Here is a 24,115-nt window from a genome sequence, read left to right as displayed (position 1 = left end):
ACATGACACCAGACTTTTGAAAAACATGGAACGCAGTGCCACTTGGTATACTGCTGCAAAAAGGTTCTTTTCAAATTCAACAAAGACTGGAGTGATATAGTTTGTATTTGCAGTGATACAGCTAAATATATGAACAAGTTGTGTGATGGCCTTTCAAAATCGTTATCTGAGCTGAAGTGCTTCCCAGTAAGAGATCCTTGCCACTTGTTAGATGGTATGCTGAAAGTTACGATCTTCAGAGTTAATGAAGAATACTATTGACTTTTTTAGTCCATTCTGGTGCACTGTTTTGTTGGGCGCGGGAACTAAAATGAAAATATTTCTCATTTTATGCCTTGCGTGGCATCAAAGAAAGAGTCATCCCAACTATGTTGCTTGGCTGATGGTTCTCAGTCCAAGGGGCTGTGAATCGTATATTATCCACGTGGCAACCGTTTACAGAATTTTTGCTGAGTGATGATGCCAAAGGCAAGAAATGTGAGGATCTTTGGTCGCATAGTGATGTGAGAAAAAGTGCACTCTAATGCATTCTTAGAGTTTTACAGGAAGACATTACTGCTGTAGTAGACATAATAAAAACAACTAGAGTCTGAAAACACCGTTGTCTGCCAAGTGTTCAGCATAATTGGTGTAGATGTGAAACATCTCCTTGAGAGTAGGCTGGGTGACACCGTTAGTGACTTGGGAACTGCAACATGTTCTATGTTAGAATGCGTACCACTTAGTAAGCAAAGCGATGTTGAAGAGCAATTCATGTACTTTTATTTTATAATATATGAGAAATGGCTTGCAATGATGCATAGAAATGTCCCTTCACCAACCATGAAGAACAAACTCGGGTTTTGGCTCGATAGCAGCAAGGCCAAGCCAACCATGGCATTTGAAGTCAATGAAACCTCTCAGTGGTACTCTGTACAAGTTCTAGGCCCCTTCCGTAAAGGGGAATTTTCTCTGTAGTTTCAAAAGTGCTGCTTAGTTTTTGACCGCTTCAATAACTCTGAGGGCATAAGTGCCCAGTTCAACCCAAATGTTGCAAAACCTGCCCAGAGAATCGCAATCTCCAAGTGCACCAATATTGGCATGGAAAGCTATGTCAGTGGCCAGAGTTAGCAAATGGTGTACTGGCTGTTTTGGCGTTGCCTGTCTCAAGTGCCAATGCTGAGAGGGACTTTTCACAGATAAAGGTTTACATGGGAAGGAAAGAGCGAGAGTACATGACTAAAGACTCACTAAAAAAGTATTGTAAGGTGTACTACAATAAGTTTGATCTGGAAAAATGCATTTGGACCTCATATGCACTGTACGTACACAGTCTATATACCATGCACTATCAGTGCAGAAAGCAAGCAATAATAAAAACAAAACTTTCCATAAACACAGGAAAAACACTGTTTTGGCCGTTTTTAATGGCGCAAAAATGTGTAACCACTGATAACCACTGTTTTTAAGGTATTGAAATCACTTGAACACACTGAAACCCCCCAACCAGAATTTACCAAAAATAGAAACCGAAAACAGGAAAGCCTATTCGTAGCGCAAAATAGGCTTGGTGCGGGACGATGCTGGTTAAAGTCAGACACCGGTGCCATCATTGGATCCATTACTGGCAGTGTCAGAAGCAGTGCCAGCACAGAATGAACAGGTATGTCCCTCAAAAGTTTGACCCGCTTTGGTATGGGCCTGATAACAGGGCCAGATGATACAGTCAGCATCTGAGGAGGGCCCATAGAGTCAAAGTCCAACTAAATGCCCCTGCAGCTCCTTGGGGCCCAAAGGCATTACAGAGGCAGCAGGTAGTGTCTGCAAATATTGCCGAATGTCTTCCATGAGGGCCACCACTTGCCAGGAAATTCGGGGTGTGTCAGGCCAAAATACGTGACCGTCTCAGAGTCAGAAGTTGCAGGGTAATTTGTGTGTTGCCCTTATGAATTCTCACCAGACTTCCTGCTTGACTTTCTTGTGCTTATAGCGTGTTTTCAACTTTCAACTCTCTGAAAAACTTCGAACGGGACTTCACACAGTATCAACATCATAACTGTGATCAAGAATGGCCAAGTTGGGGAGGAGCCTAGCGCGCAACCAAGATGGCCGCGTAGGTGCGAGGCTCCCGAGGACCTCCGCGACCTCCTGAATTAATCCTGGCGATATCCTGTCCTTGTTGAGGGGACTGTGTTGGGGAACCGGAGCTGAGGCGCCACCCGTTTTTTGGGCTCGAATCGGACCCCGGACGCCGGTGGGAGCATCGATCGAAGGTTGTGGCCTTCTCCTCGCCGGCCCCCCGGATTGGAGTAGTGGGGCGATCCGGGGACAAAGTGAATAACAGCGGCGAACGGGGCTGGGCGACTGGCGTACCCCGCACTTTCACTTTCGCTTTTGCGCCCTCCTAGCTCTCAAGCGGGGTCGGACTGCGGAGCGGGGTGTGGTGGTGTGGCCTTGTCCAGGAGCCCGGCTGACCCGCCGGCGGTGGGTTGACCCGCGGTTCGGTGGTCGCCCCTGCCCCCCCCCTGGCACCCGTGACTTGGTATAGCGGCCCGTTTGGGGTGCTTGGCACGACGGTGGAAGAGCCAGCATGTCCACCAAACAAGATGGCGACCGGGCGAAGGTGAAGACGACCCGCCGTGGCACGGCGCACCAGGCCAACAGTATGGACCGCTACACGCTCCAGAAGGGTTCTCCGGAGACATCGCGTGCATCCCCGGTGGGCCCGACGGAGGCCTCCGCTCATCCGGTGGATCTGACCCTCCGGGACGTCATGGGCGCCATCGCAGAGATGAAGGCCTCGGTGGACCAGCGTTTCGACACCTTAGCGCAAAAAATAGACTCGGTCCTGGTGGATGTGAGCCTTGTGAGGGCAGACTTGTCCAAAACAAACGACCGAGTCGACTCCCTGGCCCACACCACAACGAGCCTCACGACAGACGTGGTGGCCCTCCAGAAGGAGGTGCGCCGGCTTGGCCAGGCGAGCGCCCTGATGGACCGGCGACTGGAGGACTCCGAGGGTCGGGCCCGGAGGAATAATGTCCGTATTGTGGGGGTGCCGGAGGGACGAGAGGCGGAGGCGGCGGATCTTTTCGTGGAAGAGTTGATCCTGACCCATCTCCAGCCCCGGGGGCTGAGTAAGCTTTTTGCGGTGGAGCGTGCTCACCGGGTCCCCGGGGGCAGACCTAAGACTGGTGCCCCGCCGCGGCCTCTCATTGCCCGGATTTTTAATTTCCGGGACAGAGATGCTATCCTCCAGACCTCCAGACAACAGGGACCGGTCAAGCTTGACAACATGGAGGTACATTTCTACCCAGACTTTACCCCGGCGGTCCAGAAGCAGCGGCAGAGCTTTCTTGGTGTTAAACGTCGCCTAAGGGACCTGAACCTCAAGTACTCAATGCTCTTTCCAGCTAAGCTGAGGGTAGAGGTGGATGGTCGCACGCACTTCTTCGACCGGCCCGAGGCGGCTGGGGACTGGCTGGACACTCTGCCTGGAGATCGGGGCCGGGGGGGCGGGGGGGGCACGGCTGGCGAGGAGGGCCCGCCGGAGCAGAATTGAGGGGTGACTGCATAGGCCTTGCTCTGGACGTTGTTCCTTCACCATTTATTGATTGCGTATTTTCCCCTCCTATGGAGGTCGTGCGGGGTCTGTTGGGGGCTTCCCTCCTCCTCTGGGGGACTAGTTAGTATTTTAGCTATGGGGCGACAGGCACACTGCACTTTGGGGGGGCTGTCTGGGCTCATGCAGGGGTGCAGGGAGGGGGGAGTTTTGTTGGGACCGGGGGGTGGGGGGGGTGTGTTGTTTGTTAGCACCGCAGGGCAAACCCGCTACTATGTTGTTGTTTTTAGGATGCTCGATGGGGGACGACCGATTGTTTCGACGTATGATGGGGGGTAGGGATTTGGCTGTGTTGTCATGGAATGTTAACGGCCTGGGGGATAGGATTAAGCGTGGTGTGGTCCTGCAGTACTTAAAACGTATTTCACCAGATGTTGTCTTCCTGCAGGAGACGCACCTTATAGGTAACTCCTTTCATGCAATGAACCGGCGGGGATATCGTTTGGCGGCCCATTCTGGCTTCACCTCGGGCTCGCGGGGGGTGGGTATTATGATCAAGAACTCGCTCCCGTTGGAGATTGATGAGGTGCGCCATGATGAGAGGGGACGCTACACGGTTCTGGTGGGAAGAATGGAGGGTAGAGTGTTTATCTTTATATCAGTGTACGTCCCGCCTGGGTTACAAGCCACCACATTTGCGGACCTGGGGCGCCTCCTTCTGGGCCTTCCGAGTGGCCTGCTGGTGGTTGGAGGGGATTTTAATGCGGTAGCCTCTGGGTCTATGGATCGCCATCCCCCTAGGGACCTCCCCCGGGCACAGGCGTGGCTGCCCGGCCTTCTGGACACGCTGGGCCTGGTGGATTGCTGGCGATTAAAGCATCCTGCATTGCGACAGTACACCTTCCACTCGGGTGCCCATGGTAGCCTCTCGCGGCTTGATTACATCCTTGTCCCGGCGGCCCACGCAGGGAGGGTGGGGGAGGTGCGCCATCTGGCGCGGGGTATCTCAGACCACTCCCCATTGTTGTTGCATCTCGATGTCTTCCCGAGGGGGGATGGCAGGGTGGCCCCAATCAATGCATGGTATTTGCGCGACCCCACCATTCGTGCTGATTTGATCAAATCCCTACAGCGATATTTCGATGAGAATGTGGGGTCGGTCTCTTCGGCCATCTCCCTGTGGGAGGCTTTCAAGGTAGTCCTTAGAGGGGAGGCCCTCTCCTTTATCTCCCATGCCCGGCGGCGCGAGCGGGAGGAGGTGACCCGGGTAGAGGCCGAGATTGCAGAACTGGAGGGTGACCTGGGAAGCGGGGTAACAGACGACAAGTTGCATGTTCTACACCTAAAGCAGGCGGCCTATCGGGCCCTCGTCACGGAGGCGGCCAGGGGCCTCAGTAGAGAGCAGCAGGGGCGATTGTATGATGTGGGTGATAAGGCTGGCAAATTGATTGCGTGGTTGGATAAGAGGGAGAGAGCGAGCCGTGTGGTGCCTTTGATTGAGAGTGTTGATGGTGCGTGTGTCACTGAGCCGGAAGCCATTGTCTCCTGCTTCGCGGATTATTTCCGCGAAGTCTACTCCCCGGTTTCCCCCTGCTCGGAGGCAGACTCCCATGCCCTGCTTCGGGACATCGCACTGCCCTCCCTAACGGTGGAGGACAGGGATTCGCTGGACGCCCCTCCCACCTCGGACGAAATTGCCTTGGCTATTCGCTCGGTTGCATCCGGCAAGGCCATGGGCCCCAATGGTATTCCCATCGAGCTCTACAAGCTACGCCCGGATGTGTTGGCGCCCCACCTGCGCGCGATGTTCCTGGCGGCCCACTCGCGGGGTTCCCTCCCGCCGGACCAGCGTCTAGCCACAATTGTGGTGATCCACAAGGAGGGGAGGCCCCGTGAACGGGTCACATCCTATAGGCCGATTTCGCTTTTGAACGCGGAGCCCAAAATCCTCGCCAAGGTGTTGGCCAACAGGTTGGTTGGCGTGGTGGGCGATTTGGTCCACCAAGACCAATCTGGCTTTATACCGCACCGCAACACGGCGCTCAATCTGCGGCGCTTGCACGGGGTGCTCGCGCGTGTCCCATTTGTGCGGGAGCCGGCCATCTTGGCGTCCTTGGACGCCACCATGGCGTTTGATACGCTTGAATGGCCATACATCTGGGCGATGCTGGCAAAATTCGGGTTTGGCCCGGGTTTCATTAGCTGGGTCAAATTGCTATATTCGGGCCCATTGGCGCAGGTGGTAGTGAATGGGCGAGTCTCGGCCCCATTCGCGCTGGGGAGGGGTACGCGACAGGGCTGCCCCCTGTCGCCTCTCCTGTTTGCCCTGGCCCTGGAGCCCCTGGCGGAGTGGCTGCGGTGGCACCCTTCTATCCGTGGTCTCCGCTGGACCCCCGAGCATGAGGACCGTGTGTCCCTCTATGCTGACGATATCCTTCTGTATCTCGCCTCCCCGCGTAAATCACTGATCGTCCTGGTTGATGTTTTGCGTTCATTCGGTTGCAACTCAGGCCTGGTCATCAACTGGGCGAAATCCTGTGTATATGTGCTTTCCGGGGAGGCTCCGGCCCTACCACGGGACTGTCCGATCCAGATTGCCTCCCAAGGTTTTCGGTACCTGGGTATCTATATCACTCTTGACCCGGAGGCCCGCTATGAGCGGAATTTGTTACCCCCCCTCCGGCGTTTGAGGGAGGACGTGGTGCGCTGGCGGCGTCTGCCGCTCTCGCCACTCGGCCGAGCGGCCTTGTTTAAAATGATGTCCCTGCCACGCTTCCTCTACGCCCTCCAGAATACTATGGACTTGGTCCCGGCACGCTATTTCCGTGAGGTGGAGGGCCTCCAGCGGCGCCTGTTCTGGGACGGGAGGCCGCGCATTGCTCTGGCTAAATTGACGCTCCCGTGGTACGATGGGGGGGTCGCCCTCCCTGACATTAAACGGTATTACTGGGCCTCCCAACTAGCTGCAATTAATCATGGCCTTTACGGGCCCGCCTTGAACCCGGCATTTGAGATGGATAAGATGCTCCTGCCCGGTGGCGATTACAATCGAGCGCTCTACGCTGGCGCGCCCGACTCCCGTTTGACGGGACCGACGCGTGTCATGGTGCGTGTCTGGCACGCGGCTAATGCAGCTATGGGGTGGAAGGACCGTTTGACCCGGGCGTCACCGCTGTATGCGTCTGAGAGGTTGGGCTCCCTGTGGACGTCGAAGGGCTTCGAGAAGTGGGACACGATCGGAATCAGCACGGTGGGAGATCTCTGGACGAGGGGGGGATTCAAAACTTTTGAGACGCTGCAGGCGGAGTTCCAGCTGCAGGGCAGTGAGTACTTTCGGTACCTACAGGTCCGCCATGCGCTGGGCTCCGTCTTCCCGGATGTCGCATCCATTCCGGAGTCTTCCCCCCTGGAGGACAGAGTCCTAGATGGCCATGTCCCGGACAGCACGATCTCCCTCATATACAAAAAACTGATCAACGATAGATCGTGCCTGCTTACTAGTCTCCGCGAGGCTTGGGTTGCCGACGGGCTGGAGCTGGACGATGAGGATTGGATTTCCGCGGTGGCCTCTCCGAAAGAGGTGGCCATCCCGGCTCGCCTTCGTTTCGTCCAGCTCAAGATCCTTCACCGGGTTTATGTGACGGGGCCAAGGCTTCTGCGTATGGGTTTTGCTGGTGACGGAATGTGTAAGCGTGGCTGTGGTGCGTTGGCGACTTTCATGCATATACTGTGGGAGTGCCCGAAGGTGGAGCGATTCTGGCGTGGTGTGCATGAGGTCCTGCGTGTGGTGACGCGTGTTGCGCTGCTGCCTGAAGCGAGGAGATGCTTGCTGAATGTATGGGAACCGAATGACTATTCGGTCCCGCAGACGCGGTGGGTGACTCTGGGATACATGATAGCCAAGCGCGACATTGCTCAATTGTGGGGATCCCAGAGGCCCCCTGCGGTGTCGGCCTGGAAAGAGCATATGGATTGGTGTATGTTTCGTGAAAAGGTGGTGTATGTGGCGAGAGGTAAGCCTGGGGCGTGGGTGAAACTCTGGGGCCCCTGGAACGCCTACCGCGGGGGTATTTGTGAGCCACCACTGCTACCGGCTGCCTCGCCTGCTCCGTCTCCCTAGACGGCCCTCCTCCCTCAGCCGCGGGCGCGCGGTCCCCCAGTCCCTGATCTATTCCCATTCCCCTCTCCAGAGTTCTGCTGCTGGTTTGGATCCCCCACTTATGGAGCACGTGCTGTTATTTTGGATCGCGGGTTGCCTTGCGGGTGTGGTTTTTTGGTGTTGTTTTGTTTTAAGAAAAGGGAACCGTACTGTGGGCTTGGAGCTGTGTGGCCTGCACCATTGATTACTCCTGTTTCACTGCTCTGCACTGCCTAGAGACTTTTACTGTATGTGTGCAATATGTTTTTGTCATTCTAGCGGCCGGCCGGATGGTTGTAGGCCGATACCTGTAACTTTTACGAACTGCAATAAACGGTTTCAAAAAAAAAAAAAAAAAAAAAAAAAAAGAATGGCCAAGTTACTACTTAGAGTGGCCTGATCGCCTACAGGTGCATGAGGGCACTCTTTTTACGCAACTTCAAGTGGTGACCGGAGCTCCAATACAATATCCACACATTATGTGGGTCTGACACCAACCTTGGTTTCCTGCAGTAACTAATGGCTTGAGTCTTCTCATTTTCAGGGAGACATCTTCCCTGGCACTTGTTTGATAATTTGGGGGTAGTTAGAAAACTCACAGTTTTGAACATTTCTCTGGACCTGCATCTTAGGTCGTGGAAAGAAAGAAAATGATGTCAATGCGCAGAGGTGGTGCTGTTATACCTCAACCTTCCCAAGCAGAGGAAGCACTGTTGAAAAAATATCCAGATCCAGTCTGACTCCTGGGGATATTTTCTGCTATTAGGAGAATCCATTAGAAAAAGTAGCTTCGTGGAAGGATTTAATCTGATTTGGCTTTGAGTCCGGGTGTTTTCTTTTTTTTTCTTTCTTTGTTTCTCTCTCTCTCTGTCTATTCCTCACTCATATCATACTAAGGCCTTCATTACGAGGGTCCTAAAATGGACTAGTACTTCCCCTGTCCTGGAGTTTTCAATACCATGGGCACCAATACCTCTAGGGTCGTGAAAATCCATCTCATCAAAAACTAGACTTAGAGTCCACTAATAAATGAGAATTGGGCATACTGGGTCCAATTTCCCTGGTAATTCCTCATTTGGAAAAAGACATACATCTGGAGATTTTACCTCTGAAATCTCCGGTTGCGGGTTAACAGATCTACAGGATTTCGTGGATCTCATGATAAAAATGGGGCCCCTGACTGTTGTTACTTGCCCAATAGGAATTAAGCAGTCTTGTGTAAATAACAAAGTGAACATGTTATAAAAATAAACCAGTGCGCATTTATAAAATTATAATGGAAATCCTTGAACAAACTTAAAAATAAGGATCATGAGCACAGTTGCCGTCACGTTCATTACGATGAAATGTATTTCCTCAACTTACCTTTACAAACCGGCAGAGTCTGACAGCATCTTCCCATTTGGAACTAGAAACATACTCATGTAGAATAGCAGGATACGGTGATATGTTAGTATGCACGAGTGAACCATCAGCTCTCCTTACTGTCACTCGGTTTCCCACAAAACTCACAATCTGAGGGTTTTTGCCAAACTCACTGTTTAAAACACACAAAGCAGATCACACAAATGTAAATCAAATGTTAAGCACTGGGTAAACTTAGAGGTAACAGACACAATTATTAAGTAAGCCAAATAAACGCAATCAATGTAAATACCACAGACATGCATAGGAATATGATATAAAGTGTTTTGGGTATTCAAACTTAAATTATATCTAAAAAAATGAATAATTTGCAATTCTATGTTCTGATCTACAGAATGAAGATTACTGAAATTTTCAAAGAGAGCTGAGCACTCATAATAGTGGAACATCCGTCAGAATGGGGTATTTCCCCCTTTTGTGAATTTAGATTTAGAGTTAGGGACGAGAAAAGGAGATTTTACAGGGAAGGTGGTCATACAAAATTGAGTAGAAGAACAAAGCCTTGTATGCCTTTGCGGATTCAGAAACATTTCGCAATCAGTTTGTTGCACTGAACACACATGTAAATCTACTCATGTAAAAGGCCGGAGTAAGTTCCTTTTAAGGGCAGAAAAGGGGGCGGAAAACCTTTAGGTTTCTTGAGGGTGCAGTGGAAGGGGTTTGTCTACATGTAAAAATATTTTCACTGTAAAGACAACTACAATTGACATTTCCACCTGGTGTACTCAAGTACATTTTCCACCGAGCAGGAAATCATCATGAGTACGTTTTTCCCAGATGGAGTACTCCAGGAAATATATGACGGCAATACATTTCTTGGAATACTCCTAGAATTCCTTGCATCCACGCGACACCCGGAGAGAACGATTAGGTGGCGGCTGACTACCCTTGACGAAAGTGTGACTACAGGGGGTCACCCTCTACTCCTGTGCCTATTCTAGCGCTCATCTCAATAAACTTGATGTCACTGATGAGTAAGTGTACTGGACTGCACCAGACTTACAGGTGGAGTAACTCTTAGTACAGTGAAAATACCAGGGGGATTTATGACAACAAGGAAAGTAGCATAGGGATCCCATTTGTCCTGATGAATGCCGGTAGAGAGACGGAATCCGGCAGAAACATGTTGATCTCTATGCAGAATGGAGGGGTGGAGAGTGCATAATTCACTCACGTCATCACCATCCAAGGGTATCTTCTCATTCTTTTTTACTGCTGACAAGGGAATCAAGGAATACAATTGTTATGACGATATCTCTTAGTCAGTTTTAACACTAATCGTCTGCACCTATTTAGGATGCTTTTCCTTTCCTGTTTATAATTGTTTGTATTGTCTACCCCTGCCTATTGCTCCGCCTCTAGCGTTGGTCTGTGCTGAGGTGTTTAGTAGCAGCCCTATGATGAAGCATGCCACAACTTGTTGTGGATGAGGACGGTTTTTACAAAGTGAATGTGCTCCAGGCATAACTTCATACATACTTAAAATTTGCGATTTGTACTCACCTTACTTCCTTTTGTGTATATATATATTCCTTGTCAATAGCCAAAAAGTCAAAAATCTGCCTTAAACCTTGTAGAAACAATATGTTATTTCCAACTTTCTTATTTTATTCTTTGGAAAGTGGGTAAACAAAGGGTCCAATTACGATGTTGGGTGGACCGCCACCGACAGGCCATCGTTGGTGGTCCGCCAGATAGATGAGCCATCGGCACGACCGCTGCATTACAATGCAGGCGGTCGGACAGCAGCGGTCGGGGGGAAAGATCACTGTCTCTGATAGAATCATCTGATCCTGATGGGGCAGCAGTCGGAATCGTACTCCTGAAAAAGGGCGGTGCCAAGGCAGGCACCGTCGTTGGAATTACGATGTACCTTTCCGACAGACTTTTCATGGCGGTCCGAAAGGGACTCTGTGGGCCCCAACAGCGCCTCGTCCCTCATAGGCCATTGCAAGGTGGCCCAGGGGGCACATGTAATGCCCCCACGAACATTCATGCACCGTGTGCCATGCATCACATGGTGCCTGGCACACAGTGCATAGATGTGCACAAAGTGCTCATTTACACTGCGGCTTGTGCTGTGGTACTTTTCCTGGGCAGCAGCAAAAGCCGCAGTGTAAATGAGCACTTTAAGACCGCCACCACTGCAGTCATATCATAATTGGGCGGTCGGACTGCAGACTGCTTGTTGTGCAGTCTTCTGACCGCCACAACAGCGGACAGCTGGCTGACTGCCCGATTTCGTAATCGGACCACGGTATAATCTAGAATCGCTACGCTCGAACAGCCTAAGAAAATTAAAGCTGGTTTCACCCACAGAAGGTAGGATTAGTGTTGGCTCATACAGCAGTCTTTGGAATGTTTACTATCCCAACTGACAGACGCAGAGACAACATCCTCCTTTGTGCCTCTGTGTGTTGGTAGTACTCGGCAGCTATTTCTATTTTTATAATTAAATAGCCCCAAATTCTACTCAGAACATTAAACAGCTCATAACTCTGAGTTGCCACAGGAAATTTGAAACTGCATTTTTAAAACCGCATTATTTTTACAATATGCCTGAACGTGTACAACAGTTACATCTCCTACTCACTGGGATTTATTCCATCATGTGGCTACCAACATGGTAAAAAATGTACAGTAAGTACCAGGCAGCTTACATTTAAGGACTACAACAAGATGTTTGTACAACGGTCTTAGATGCTTGGTTAAAATGAACATCCGATTCTTTTCTTGAGGTAGCTAGAGGTATATTGACAAAGTAATGAGAAAAAGAAAGGACTCCTTGTTAAAATTCTATGGGTTTACAAACTAAGCCTAATCTGACCATTTAGCCCTCACCAAATCCTAACAGTACATAAATCTAACTTCAAGTGGGAAGTAACACAGATCAATTTCCGTTTGTTAATATGTACAAATAGGCCAAAATGCAAGTGCACCTTGTGAAGCATTTAGACCACACTTTAGTAGCAATAAAGAGCAGTAAAAGTTTCCAGTTTATCTGTCACTCTCCGACTAGAAGGAAGGAAAAATATGCTTACCTTTAACAGCGGTTCTTCAGGTTGGAATCTTTTACAGATTTACATTCTTGAATATTCCTAGTCATCAGGCTGGTAATCCTAGGTAACCAATATTTGTCAGCAGAATATCTGGACACGTAAAAACGTCGGAAAGAGCCACAGACTACATACATCTTATCCACTTCATTTTATGACTCCCATCTCTATTTCCTTCAGAGGATCCAACAGCCAATTTTTCTGATCTTGTCAGTATTGAATACATGTAGAAGTGAGTTTCATTGAATAAGGGAGGAAGGAGGACCGCATGTGAATCTATGAAAGATAACAATGATAAAGTAATGTAATTACAGGTAAATAACTGTATAGTTCTTCAGCATTGGATCATCAGGAGGACATCAGTAGGTACCTCATTAAAGGGCAATAGGGGTTCCGTGGTGGAAGTCCCAGGCTTTAGTACTGTGGTCAGGAGATTAGTCCTGACCTGCACTAAGGGCAACTCCATTCTAAGGACCTCAGCTGCCCTCCTTACCACCATAGCATAAGTAGCCCCCTTCTCCGTAGCCACAGTTGGCGGAGAGAGCATGCCAGGATCTGGGGATGAGTCCAGTCCACTGGCCTTACCCAAGTTCCTCATACTAGTCCATCTGTTCTACAGATACATCCTTGTGTTCTAACGGGTCCATAGACTCCTCCCAGTCATCTTCCATGCCTGAAAATGACCAGGAGATAACATAGAATCTCTGGGTTCCACCGGCAACGGAGTCAAGCGATGTCGATCCGACTTCGAGTCATCAGGGATAAGTATGAGGCTGGCGCCGGCGTCACTGAGGGCACAGACTTCAGGTCCGATGCTGGGGAAGGTCACGTAGGCACAACCGGTGGCGTCCCAGATCTGTGAGGCCCCACCGGCCTCACAGATCTGGCCGGAGCAGACAGCTTCAAATACGATGGGGCCCTTCTGACCCCACAGGGCCCGAAGGCTCTCAAGAGGGGTCGGCCATCTCAAATACGTGGCAGATGGCCTCGTAAAATTCTTCTATTTGAGCGCCAGTCGCTCCGACTCCCAGAAATGGAGGGAGGCTCGGATCCGACCCTGGCTCTGCAGAACAGTGCCTAGAGCGTTGGTGTTCCTTACCTCGTTCATCGATGGACGACAGTCGAGGCGGAGATAAAGTCCGCTTAGACTTCTTCTTCTTCTCTTGTCTCTTCCCCGAGTGTCCTAAAAACCTCGAGTGGGAGGTTGAGGACTTGGGGCTCCGGTAGCGGTCCCGCAACCTCCTTCTTCGATCGAACTCGGGATATCTGCAGAGTCTTGCTAGCCTGTGTTGACTGCCGGGCTGCAAGGAGCTTCTTAGCACATTCCCACAAGGCCTTCAGAGCCACGGCCCGACAGTCCAAGCGCGACTTCGAGTTGTGGTCGCGCTCGAGACACCAAAGACATATGAAGTGGCGGTTAGTTAGTGACATGGTGCGGTGACAGGCACCACACGGTTTAAACCCCGTCTTCCTAGAAGACATCCGTCGACACACCAAAAATGTTTTGGTACACAAAAGTCGAAAAATCCTGCCAAAAAGTGACAGAGGGGTAGCTCTTCCTGGATTGCCACTAAACTGGCACGGAAAGAAAAGAACTGACTCCGCGTGCCTGGGTGGCGCCTATATAGGGGACCGCAACGTCATAACTGACGCAAACGACACTAATGACGTTGTGTGGAGCCGAATGAAGCCACCCGGCACCTGGGGAATCTAGAGATAAAGAACCTACAGCTGGAAGTCTATCAGATGTTTTTTGACCCACGCTGCATGCTTGGATGTATGATGAAGCATTTATCAGTCAAATCATCCAAGTAAGAATAAACTGACAAACTCTGTTGCTGTAAGCAAACAGCTATTGAGGCTTTACAGCTAAAGAATATTCTTGGTGCAAGTTTTAGGAAAAAATTGAAGGGCCTTGAACTGATAGCAATGGCCATCTACCATAAAATACAGGAACTCCTGTCACTGGGATGAATTGTTTAATTGAAATGTGCATCCACATCTGCTGGGGACAAGATATTTTTATTTCTAATGAATGGAAGAACCTCTTGTAATGTGACCATCCTAAATCCCTATCTTTTAAAGTATTTATTTAATGTGCACAAATCCAGAATTGGACATGAATTACCAGATTTAAGTACAAGAAACAATCTGAAGTAGAAACTTTTCTCGGTCTACTGTGGGTTTCACATCTCCTTATTTAACTCTATAAGATATCTGTGAGCCACTTTCTTTGTAGTGTGAGCTGGTGGGATTTGTACAAAGTCAATAGTGTTTCCCATCTTGACAATGACAAAATTGTGTGATATCCAGTAATATATACTGGAAATACTGAATCGTTACTGCACACGAAGGGTTAACTGGAAGAAGGACTGACTGACCAAGTCAGCCTCTTTTATTCTGATCAGGGAGATGTGTTTGGCCTCCTTATGCCTCTGTCTTGATGTGTTGAATTGACTACCTCAGTAATGTCTACATTGATGAAAACTAGAATAAGACTGTTGACTCTGCACCCTGTCCAAAGACCTAACTGTATCTGTGCCGGTCTTTATTGTTTGCAAAGTGTCATCTAACTTTTTTGTTGATGGTATTGTTACCATCAAATGGTACAAAAGTTAACCTGGTCTGCCTTTCTGGGCGGAAATGGGTAGTCTTTAGCTAACCATAACGCCGGTTAATAGTGGCACTTTCCATTTGTTTGAATCCAACACAGCACTAAATACTCATGTACTCATGGGGGTAGAGGATGTTGTCTTTCCTTCATCCCTGCTGACCCTAGCTTGACATTTGTCCTCCTCAGATAACTTCTCAATGAATGGAGCATAGTCCTGCCACAACTGGCAATCTTATTGAGATAAGATCACTGAAGTATTAGCAATTTTAAATGAAAAAGAGTGTCAATACCAGATGCAACTGCAGAGACTGAGAACTGGTTGTGGCAATAATGATGAATTTGAACACTGATTGGCTGCCTGCAACATGAGAACAAATGTTACAGGGAACCATTACAGGACTTTGGAACTTAGGGCCACATATACAAACCTTTTTGCCAGTAAAAAACAGGCCAATTCGCAGAATCGGCCGTTTTGCGAACGCAAAAACGTTTTCTGGCATGTACAAAGCTCAAACAGCGATTCAGTAATTTGTCACTGAATCGCAATTTGGGTTTTGCAATTCGGTAATTGGAAGGGGCGTTTTGAGGGCTTCCCTTCCTAATACTGAATTCAAATGGTATGCATAAATGTTCTGCAACCTTAACGCTGTCGCAAAACATTTGCAATTTACTGACATGTGAAAATAGTGGTAACCAATGCGCAAATGGGAAGGGGTTCTGAAGGGACCCCGTCCCCTTTGAGAATGGTGGTAAAATATTTTTTAAGAGCAGACAGGGTTCCCACGGACCACTGGGAAACTTTTCATTTTATTTTTTAAAACAAAAACGGGCTGCAATAAAAAAAAAAAGTGCTTTATTGAAAAAGCAATTACAGACATGGTGGTCTGCTGACCCCAGCAGGTCACCATCCCTGTGATTTTAGCGACTTCAAATTGGTCGCAAACCAAGACCTACATCGTTAATATTCATGAGGTAAGTCTATTTGCGACCCACTGGGGATCGCAAATTAACCTGAAAGAAAGTGATTCATACATTTGAAATAATGATTTCCTAATTAAGATTTGCAGGAAATTGCAATTAGGAACTTGCTTTTTCAAAGTTTCGTACATGTGGCCCCGAGTTTCCTGTACTGAGAATATTCATTAAAAAAGCTAAAAGGGGAAGGGTAGGGATTACCTACTCCCATGCCCTTGTGCGGGGGAGGTCCCAGAGGGATGCCCTTGGGGCCAAAAAAAAAATGTTTCAAAAGCTGCGATCCCGCAAACCTCTAGCAAAATCGCAACATATTAAAAAAAAAACGTGGGTGTTTACAAGTTAATTAATTTGACACCCTGGGTGGGACAGGGCCTTTAATATAATACATATGGGAAGGGTTTAAGTGGGGCCTTCGTACCTGAGCCACTTTGGGTCCCAGGGACCCCATACCCCGGGGCCTACAACACAAAAAAGGGAGGGGGTGGGCATCGGGGCACCTACCAGGGTTCCCCCGGGGCTGAAAAGGCTTGGAGAGGGGGCTGCTCCCCCTCCCCTTAAATATGGGGTTACTGAGGCCCTTGGTGACTAGGGGAGGAGGCTATGCTCCCACTCCTCTTAATTAAAAAAGCAAAAAGGCCCCAAGGATGGTGTCCCGGGGAGCCCTAGGGTCATGAGGAGGAAAGTCACGTAGCCTCCGCCCCATGATAATAAAAATATAGGCCCTGGGGATGGGGTCCCCGGGGCCGTAAAGGTTCAGGGAGGGGGTCCAGGCATCACACCTACCCAATAAATATACAAAAAAACACCAAAGTGAATAATACATGAGCGGCAGTGTAGTTATAATTAGGACCTAGTTACTATAGGAATAGACTTTTTTAGTTTGTTAATAAATTTGTTGCAGATTGACGAATCTTCACAAAACTTTCTCCTTCCTATCTTTTTTGTGTGTGCATATTTCTCCCTTATTATGTGAACGACCAGAAGTCTGAATCTTCACGGCAAGCAAAAAGGGTCCCTTCTCCAGGGTTCCAGTCTGAGTCCAACACTTCTTGGAGACTGGCACAATCTCTAGAGATTTTTTTGGGTGCCTTACTTGCGCAGGATCTATGTGTAGAGATTTACCTTGTTCCTCTCACAAGGCATGCGCCAAACGTCTGTCTCTCTCTCGCTCTCTTTTTCTAGGAAGACTTGCTCAAATCCTCAAAATCTTGGCATCATGATCCAGTGCATACATGTTTTACATCTATATATCTCTTAAATGAAGGTTCCTTAAAAGAGCTTACAGTTATCCCTGCAGAGGTCAATACAAAAACCAACGAAAACAATGTAATCCTGGATAAAAAAATTATAATTTTCGAAAAAAAACACTGGGATAGAGCTCCTGAAGATTCCCTATGCTTTTGTGCAGTGGAAAATCTAGATGTTGGAGCCTCTGTGGAGTACAGAAATGGGTTAATGTATGTACACAGTGAATTTACGCTACAACGATATTGGACACTTGAATAACGGGCTAAAATTAGAAATCTTTACAATTTAGTTAAAGGTAACGGATGGATGATTGTTTTACTATATTAATAACACCAGTGTTTTGTGTCGTTTTTTGATATCTATTTTTGTTGTAAATGTGTGTACAGTTTGTCTTTGGTCTAACTACAATACTCCTTCTATTTCTACAAGTAAAAGTGGGTAGTGGGTTATAGCAATCACACCCACGCTGATATAGAAAGAAAAATATATATTGAGAAAAATATATCACGAAAAACACAATGAATTCTATTTAGATGTTCCAAAGTATGGTGATGTGTCAATCTAACAGTGACAAACTTGTTTGAATTGTTTTTTCTACTTTTCTTTTTTCTCCTTATCCTGACAGATACCAATTTGGTTTTGAACCACTGGGGTCAATGTACCCTTGTATTATTTGTTTCCAGATCTACAATTTTTAAAGGTCTGGTTAATTAGAATAATAGGCATACAAACAAATTAATAATTCTTTATTGAGTGTAATAGGGATTACTAATTTTCGGTCCTGATGAGTAAAGCAGTGGGGACTGCTTACGAAACATGTTGACCCAGTAGGCAGTCACAAATTTGTGACACCTCCTATACTTTTCCCCTTTTTTAATGCTCTCAGCTAGAGAACTGAATAAAATTGTTTTTTCTACTAGCCAGGGTTCTTTTAAGTAATTTTTGTATCTTACACTTAACCCTAGCACTCACACTCCCTCACTACACATAGCCTATTCATTCATAACAACAGTGCTCCCACGTATTCGTAGGTAGTAGCACGCCCCGCCCCGCAGAGGGACGGGAAGACCCCCATGATGAAGCATGACACTATGGGACTCATAGTGTGTGAGGGGTTTTTTAAAACACATAGTGACTTCCGTGACACCTCATGGATCACTCAATTTCACCTTACTTATCATCACTTTAAAATCAAATAAAAATTATATTTTTATATCTAGATAGGGTAGAATCACTTTGTTTATAAAATAATCATATAGGAGGTAGGTTCTATCCAGATACCTCTTCACTCCCCTCCTTTGATATTGTTTTTTATTCTTCAAATCGGCCAAAGTTTGGGTCATATAATGAAGTAGATAGGATAAAAATAGTCTATGGTTTTTGCCAATATTATTATGTGTCCGTTGCTGATGAACATCGTTTATCAAGGGTTCCCAGCCTGATAAAGAGGAAAGAACAAGTTACTTACCTTGGGTAACACTTTTTCTGGTGGATACAGTATCTGCCTGTGGATTCCTCACCTTGTGAATATCCCCTGCGGTGGCAACATTCGGAATTTTTTCGTAGCTCTCCACGCCGACAAGGACGACGTCACAGAAGCACGGCTCCGCACGCGGCCCCGCTGACGTCACTGGATCCATAAGAGGACCTCGTCGGCGTGATGACATCAGTTCCACACTTTTTTTCCAAGTCAATGCAGGAAAGCAAAAGAAATAACACTTCCTTTGACAGCAACAGATAAATGTTGTCACATTATCACTATTGTAGTTATACAAGGGTGGAAAACGGGGAGGCGGGTGGGTCAGTGAGGAATCCACAGGCAGATACTGTATCCACCAGAAAAAGCGTTACCGAAGGTAAGTAACTTGTTCTTCTGATGGATACATCTGCCAGTGGATTCCTCAGCTTGTGAATAGATTCCCACAGCAGTCCCCACTCCCAGAGGAGGGTGTCCACCCTTCTATACCAAAAAGTCCGAAAGGACGGAACGTGCAAAGTGTCCGTCCCTCCTCACCTCAGTATCTAAGCAGTAATGCTTCGCGAAAGTGTGGAGGGAGGCCCAAGTTGTAGCTCTACAAATGTCCTCCACAAGAACATCTCCAGATAAGGCAGATGTAGAAGACTTTGCCCTAGTAGAATGAGCTCTTATACCCTCGGGAGGTTCCTTACCGGCCAAAGAGTAACAGATCTTGATGCACAAGATAATCCACCTGGAAAGAGTGCGCTTGTGCACCGCTCTGCCTTTCCTGCAGCCAATGAAGCCCACGAAGAGCTGGTCATCCACTCGAAAGTCTTTAGTTCTATCGAGGTAAAAACTCACCGCCCTTTTAGGGTCCAAGCGTTGAAGCCACTCCTCCTCCTTGGTTCCTCCTCCTTGGAAGGGTGAGGGGGAGGATAGAAGGTAGGAAGGGTAATGGACTGCCCCAGATGGAAAGGAGTTACCACCTTAGGCAGAAAAGCAGCCCTGGTCCTGAGTACCATTCTTTCAGCATGAATGGTCAAGAACGGGGGTTTCAAACTCAGAGCTTGAAGCTCACTCACCCTCCTTGCCGAGGTAATGGCAATGAGAAAGACTGTTTTAAAAGATAATAGCCTTAAGGGACACTTGTGCAAGGGTTCAAAAGGAGAACCCATCAAGTAAGTTAAGACAAGATTTAAGTCCCATTGAGGCACAATAAATGGAGTGGGCGGAAATTTGTTGGTAAGGCCCTTAATGAACCGTAATACAATAGGTGATTTAAACAAAGACGGCTGATCCGGCAAGCAAAGGAATGCCGACAAAGCCGATAAATAACCCTTCACAGTAGCTACAGCAAAGCTTTGCTGGGCTAGAGAGAGAGCAAACTGAAGGATGTTGGATAAACGAGCCCTCAAAGCGTCAATAGACTTCTCCCCACACCAAAGGAGAAATTTGGACCACCTATAAGAATAGATAGACTTGGTGGAGTGACGCCTGGCAGACAAAATCACGTCTACCACGTCAGGCGGGAGAGAAAAAGAATTCAGGTTGCCCCGTTCAATCTCCAGGCATGAAGGTGTAGGCTCTGGAGGTGGGGGTGTAGAACCTGCCCCTGCGACTGCGAGAGGAGGTCTGCCCTGAGAGGGAGACGGAGCGGGGGGCAAGAGGACAGGTGGAGAAGATCTGTATACCACTGACCGCGAAGGGAAGGGAGGAAGGCCTTGAGTGGCAAACGTATCACCCGCAATTCCAAAAGGTTGATGTGAAGCAACCTTTCCTCTGGAGACCAAAGACCCTTGATCGCCAGATCCCCAGATGCGCACCCCACCCTAAAGTGGATGCATCCGTTATCACTGTGGTCACCGATGGAGGTAGATGGAAGGGCTTTCCCTGAGATAGATTGACCTCCACGCTCCACCAAGACAGATCCGCTGCAGCTTCTCTGGCGATCCTCACAGACTCCCTGGGATCTCCGTTGTGCTGATACCACTGCCTGCAGAGGCACCACTGGAGCGCCTTCATGTGCCAACGTGCATGGTTGACCAACAGAATGCAATAAGCAAACAGACCGAGCAGACGAAGGACCTTCAGGACTGGAACGACCGCTCCATTGTAAAACAAGGGAATCATTTCCTGTATGTCGAGAATCTTTTGTGGAGGTGGGAATGCTCGACACACAGTAGTGTCCAGTACCGCCCCTATGAACAGGTTGCGCTGAGAGGGCACCAGGTGAGATTTGGGCACGTTTATCGAGAAACCCAATTTGTACAACAGTTGAGTTGTAACCTGCAGCTGATGGAAGCACTTTCTCTGGCGACTCCACTTTGATCAGCCAGTCGTCCAGATAGGAGAAGACTAAAATCCCCGACCTTCTGAGATGGGCTGCCACCACTGCCATCACCTCGATGAAGACTCGAGGTGCAGTAGTAAGACCAAACGGGAGAACCGCAAACTGATAATGTTGCGATCCTACCGTAAAATGGAGATACTTCCTGTGCGACTCCAGGATCGGAATATGAAAATACGCATCCTGCAAGTCGATCGACACCATCCAGTCCTCCTGTTACAGCGCTTGAAGAACCTGCGCAAGGGTGAGCATCTTGAACTTCTCCTGCTTCAGAAAAAGGATCAAGATCCTGAGATCCAGGATTGGACTTACCCTGCCATCCTTCTTGGGTATCAGGAAATACCGGGAGTAGCATCCCTGACCCCTTTCCCGCTCTGGAACCACCTCTATCGCACCTTTTTTCAGTAATGTTAGGACTTCCTCCTGCAGGAGAAGAAGGTGGTCCTCCGAGCAAGCACCTTGGCGAGGAGGGTAATTTGGAGGAAATTCCCGAAAGGGAAGAGCATACCCATTTTCCACAAGATTTAGAACCCAAAGGTCTGTAGTGGCCGATTCCCAATCTTGCAGAAAATGGGTAAGCCGACCCCCCACAGGGCCAACATGATCCAGAATGGTGGATCTAGGGCTGATTTGCAGTGGTTGGAGGGAGGGAGGAAGAGGAGGAGGAGGAGGAGGGCTGACGACCTCGTGGACGACCTCTGTTCCTGCCCCTATATACAGGGTATTTTGCTGCTGCTGAGGCTGCCTGTAGGTCCGAAAGGACGACCTCCCAAAACCTCTGTACCTTCTGAATGAGGAACCTCTAGGCTGAGCCTGCAGGCCCTGAGACTTAGCTGTGGCTTTGCTGTCCTTGTACCTCTTCAAGGCTGCATCTGCTTTCTTTCCAAACAGTCCAGAACCATCAAAGGGTAGATCTAGAAGTGTTGCCTGTACATCTGGGGAGAACTCCGACGACTTAAGCCAAGCACTTCTTGTGGCAACCGAAGAGCCCATGATCCTGGCAACAGAGTCCGCAGTGTCCAAACCACTCTGTATAACCTGTTGTGCAGCTGCTTGAATGTCCTACAAGACCTCATTAAAATTCTGCCTACCCTCCTCTGACAATTTAGGAGCCAGCTGTTTTGCAGAATCCATCAGGGCGTGGATGTAACGGCCCAAAAGGCAGGTGGCATTTGTGGACTTCAAGGCCATACTTGCCGAGGAGAACACCTTCTTGGCCGACTGGTCAAGCTTTTTAGACTCTCTATCGCCAGGAACTTGAGGAAAAGCTCCAGAAGACTTTTTCGTATAGGCAGCTTGAACCACCAGACACTCAGGAGAAGGATGGGATGTTAGAAAGTCTGGATCTCCTGGAGCCGCCCTGTATCTCCTAGCAACAGATTTAGACACCGCTGGAGCCGAAAAGGGCTTACGCCAAACCTCCATAACTGGCTCAGTGATGGCATCATTAAAAGGAAGCAAAGGTTCTACCACAGTGGAGGGGGAATGAAGAACCTCCGTCAAGATGTTGGACTTAAATTCCGTCGTTGGGAGCTGCAAGTCTAAGAGCTCTGCTGCCTTCCTTAGGACGGTGTGGTAAGGAACCACATCCTTAGAGGGAGCATCTGATGGAGGAGAAATCTCCCATTCTGGGGACATATCAAGGCCACTTGCCTCCTTTAATTCTTCAAAAAAGTCATCCGACTCTTGAAGTTCACCCTCTTCCATTTCTTCTGCCTGATAACTCTGCTCTTCCAAAATCCTCTGCGCCTCCCGCCTGGATCTCATTCTCAGGACCGGCGTCGACGGCACCACACACGACTCCGACGGAGCCGGCGTCAAACACGGATCCGGAGGCACAGCCGGAGTCGAACGAGGTCGAGCTGGAGCGGAGATGAAGGGAACATCGGCACCGGGAAATGCCAGGACGGCGCCGCTGGAAGGAAAGGCATAAAGGGAGCCTGAGCATAGGCCTGAGGAACCCCCAAATTAAAGGCCATTGGAACCATGGGACCCGAAGGTGCTCCAGAGGGGTACATTGCTCTTGAAAAGACACCATACATGGCATTCAAGTAATGCGATGGGTCTTGACCCGGGCCAGGGAAAGGCGGGTAAGGGCTCGATAAAGGCTCAGGCTGAGGCCTTACCGGACTCGGGCCAATCGGCGCCGACGGTGGAGCCAATGGAGTCGAAGACTCATCAGGTAACGGAGCCTCTTCCATCGGAGCCGGAGAATGTGTCGGAGATGGAGCCGGAGCTGGAGAACGCTCCGGAGAAGCTGCAGGTGAGGCCGGACAAACAGGTGAAGCCGGATTCGAGGCCGAAGGAGAAGGTGAAACATAGTCCTTACAACGCCGAGGAATATGTGAAGTCGATTTCGGAGCCGTCTCCTTATTTGAACGGCGTCGAGAGCCGTGCCTCTTCTTCTTCTTATGCTGCTTTGATCTTGAAACATGACCCGACATCGACTTCGAACCCGACCTCGATCGCCTTCGACCTCTCTTCTCCTTCCTCATCTTCGCAATGAACAGCTTGGCCTCTCTCTCCTTTAAAGCCTTAGGGTTCATCTTACGGCAGCAAGAGCACCCCTCGACGTTGTGATCCGACGACAGGCACCAGACACAATCTTCGTGCGGATCCGTGATGGACATATGTTTACCGCACTCTCTACCGGGCTTGAACCCTGACTTCCTCGACGACATCTTCAGGAAGAAACAAGAGAGGACCAGAAACAATCCAGAAAAACAAAGTAACCAGACAAGCTACGGAGAGTCCCAGAAAACCGTTAGCGTCGACGGCGCGGAAAAAAAGGGAACTGACGTCATCACGCCGACGAGGTCCTCTTATGGATCCAGTGACGTCAGCGGAGCCGCGGGCGGAGCTGTGCTTCTGTGACGTCGTCCTCGTCGGCGTGGAGAGCTACGAAAAAATTCCGAATGTTGCTGGCGCAGGGGATATTCACAAGGTGAGGAATCCACTGGCAGATGTATCCATCAGAATGTTCATGCATGAAAGATCCAACCCTGAGGATTTCTGGTTGACACCTCCTCACAAAACTCTTTAAGCTCTGTGATGTTTGAGGGCTTTTTTTATGTACAGCTCTCGACATTTCCTACCACAGCATCTCAGTGGGGTTGAAGGTCTGGATTTTGACTTGGCCACTGTCAAGTCATGAAGACATGTGGGATACCACGGTCCTATGAGGGAGTCTCAGGATTTCCAACTGACGTGACATGTGGAGACAGCTGGGTAACCAGCACACCTCAGATCCAGATGACCACAGAAATAGTGATGCAGAAGCAGCCAATGGTTGGAAGACTGTGTTCACCAGTT

At 48.8% G+C, this 24,115-nt stretch overlaps 1 protein-coding gene across 1 annotated transcript in view; it reads right to left on the bottom strand.

Moving 5' to 3' along the window:
* IFT80 (intraflagellar transport 80) overlaps positions 1-24,115 on the bottom strand; it is a 455,321-nt gene that overhangs the window by 40,961 nt on the left and 390,245 nt on the right. The window contains exon 16 of the mRNA XM_085634720.1: positions 9,045-9,216. Coding sequence (XP_085490846.1) covers positions 9,045-9,216 — 172 coding nt within the window. The remainder of the gene's footprint in view (positions 1-9,044; positions 9,217-24,115) is intronic.

The sequence above is a fragment of the Triturus cristatus genome, chromosome 11 (genome assembly GCF_964204655.1).
Source record: "Triturus cristatus chromosome 11, aTriCri1.1, whole genome shotgun sequence".
NCBI lineage: Eukaryota > Metazoa > Chordata > Amphibia > Caudata > Salamandridae > Triturus > Triturus cristatus.
The sequence above is the reverse complement of the archived record's forward strand: the minus strand, read 5'-3'. Positions and strand labels throughout refer to the sequence as shown.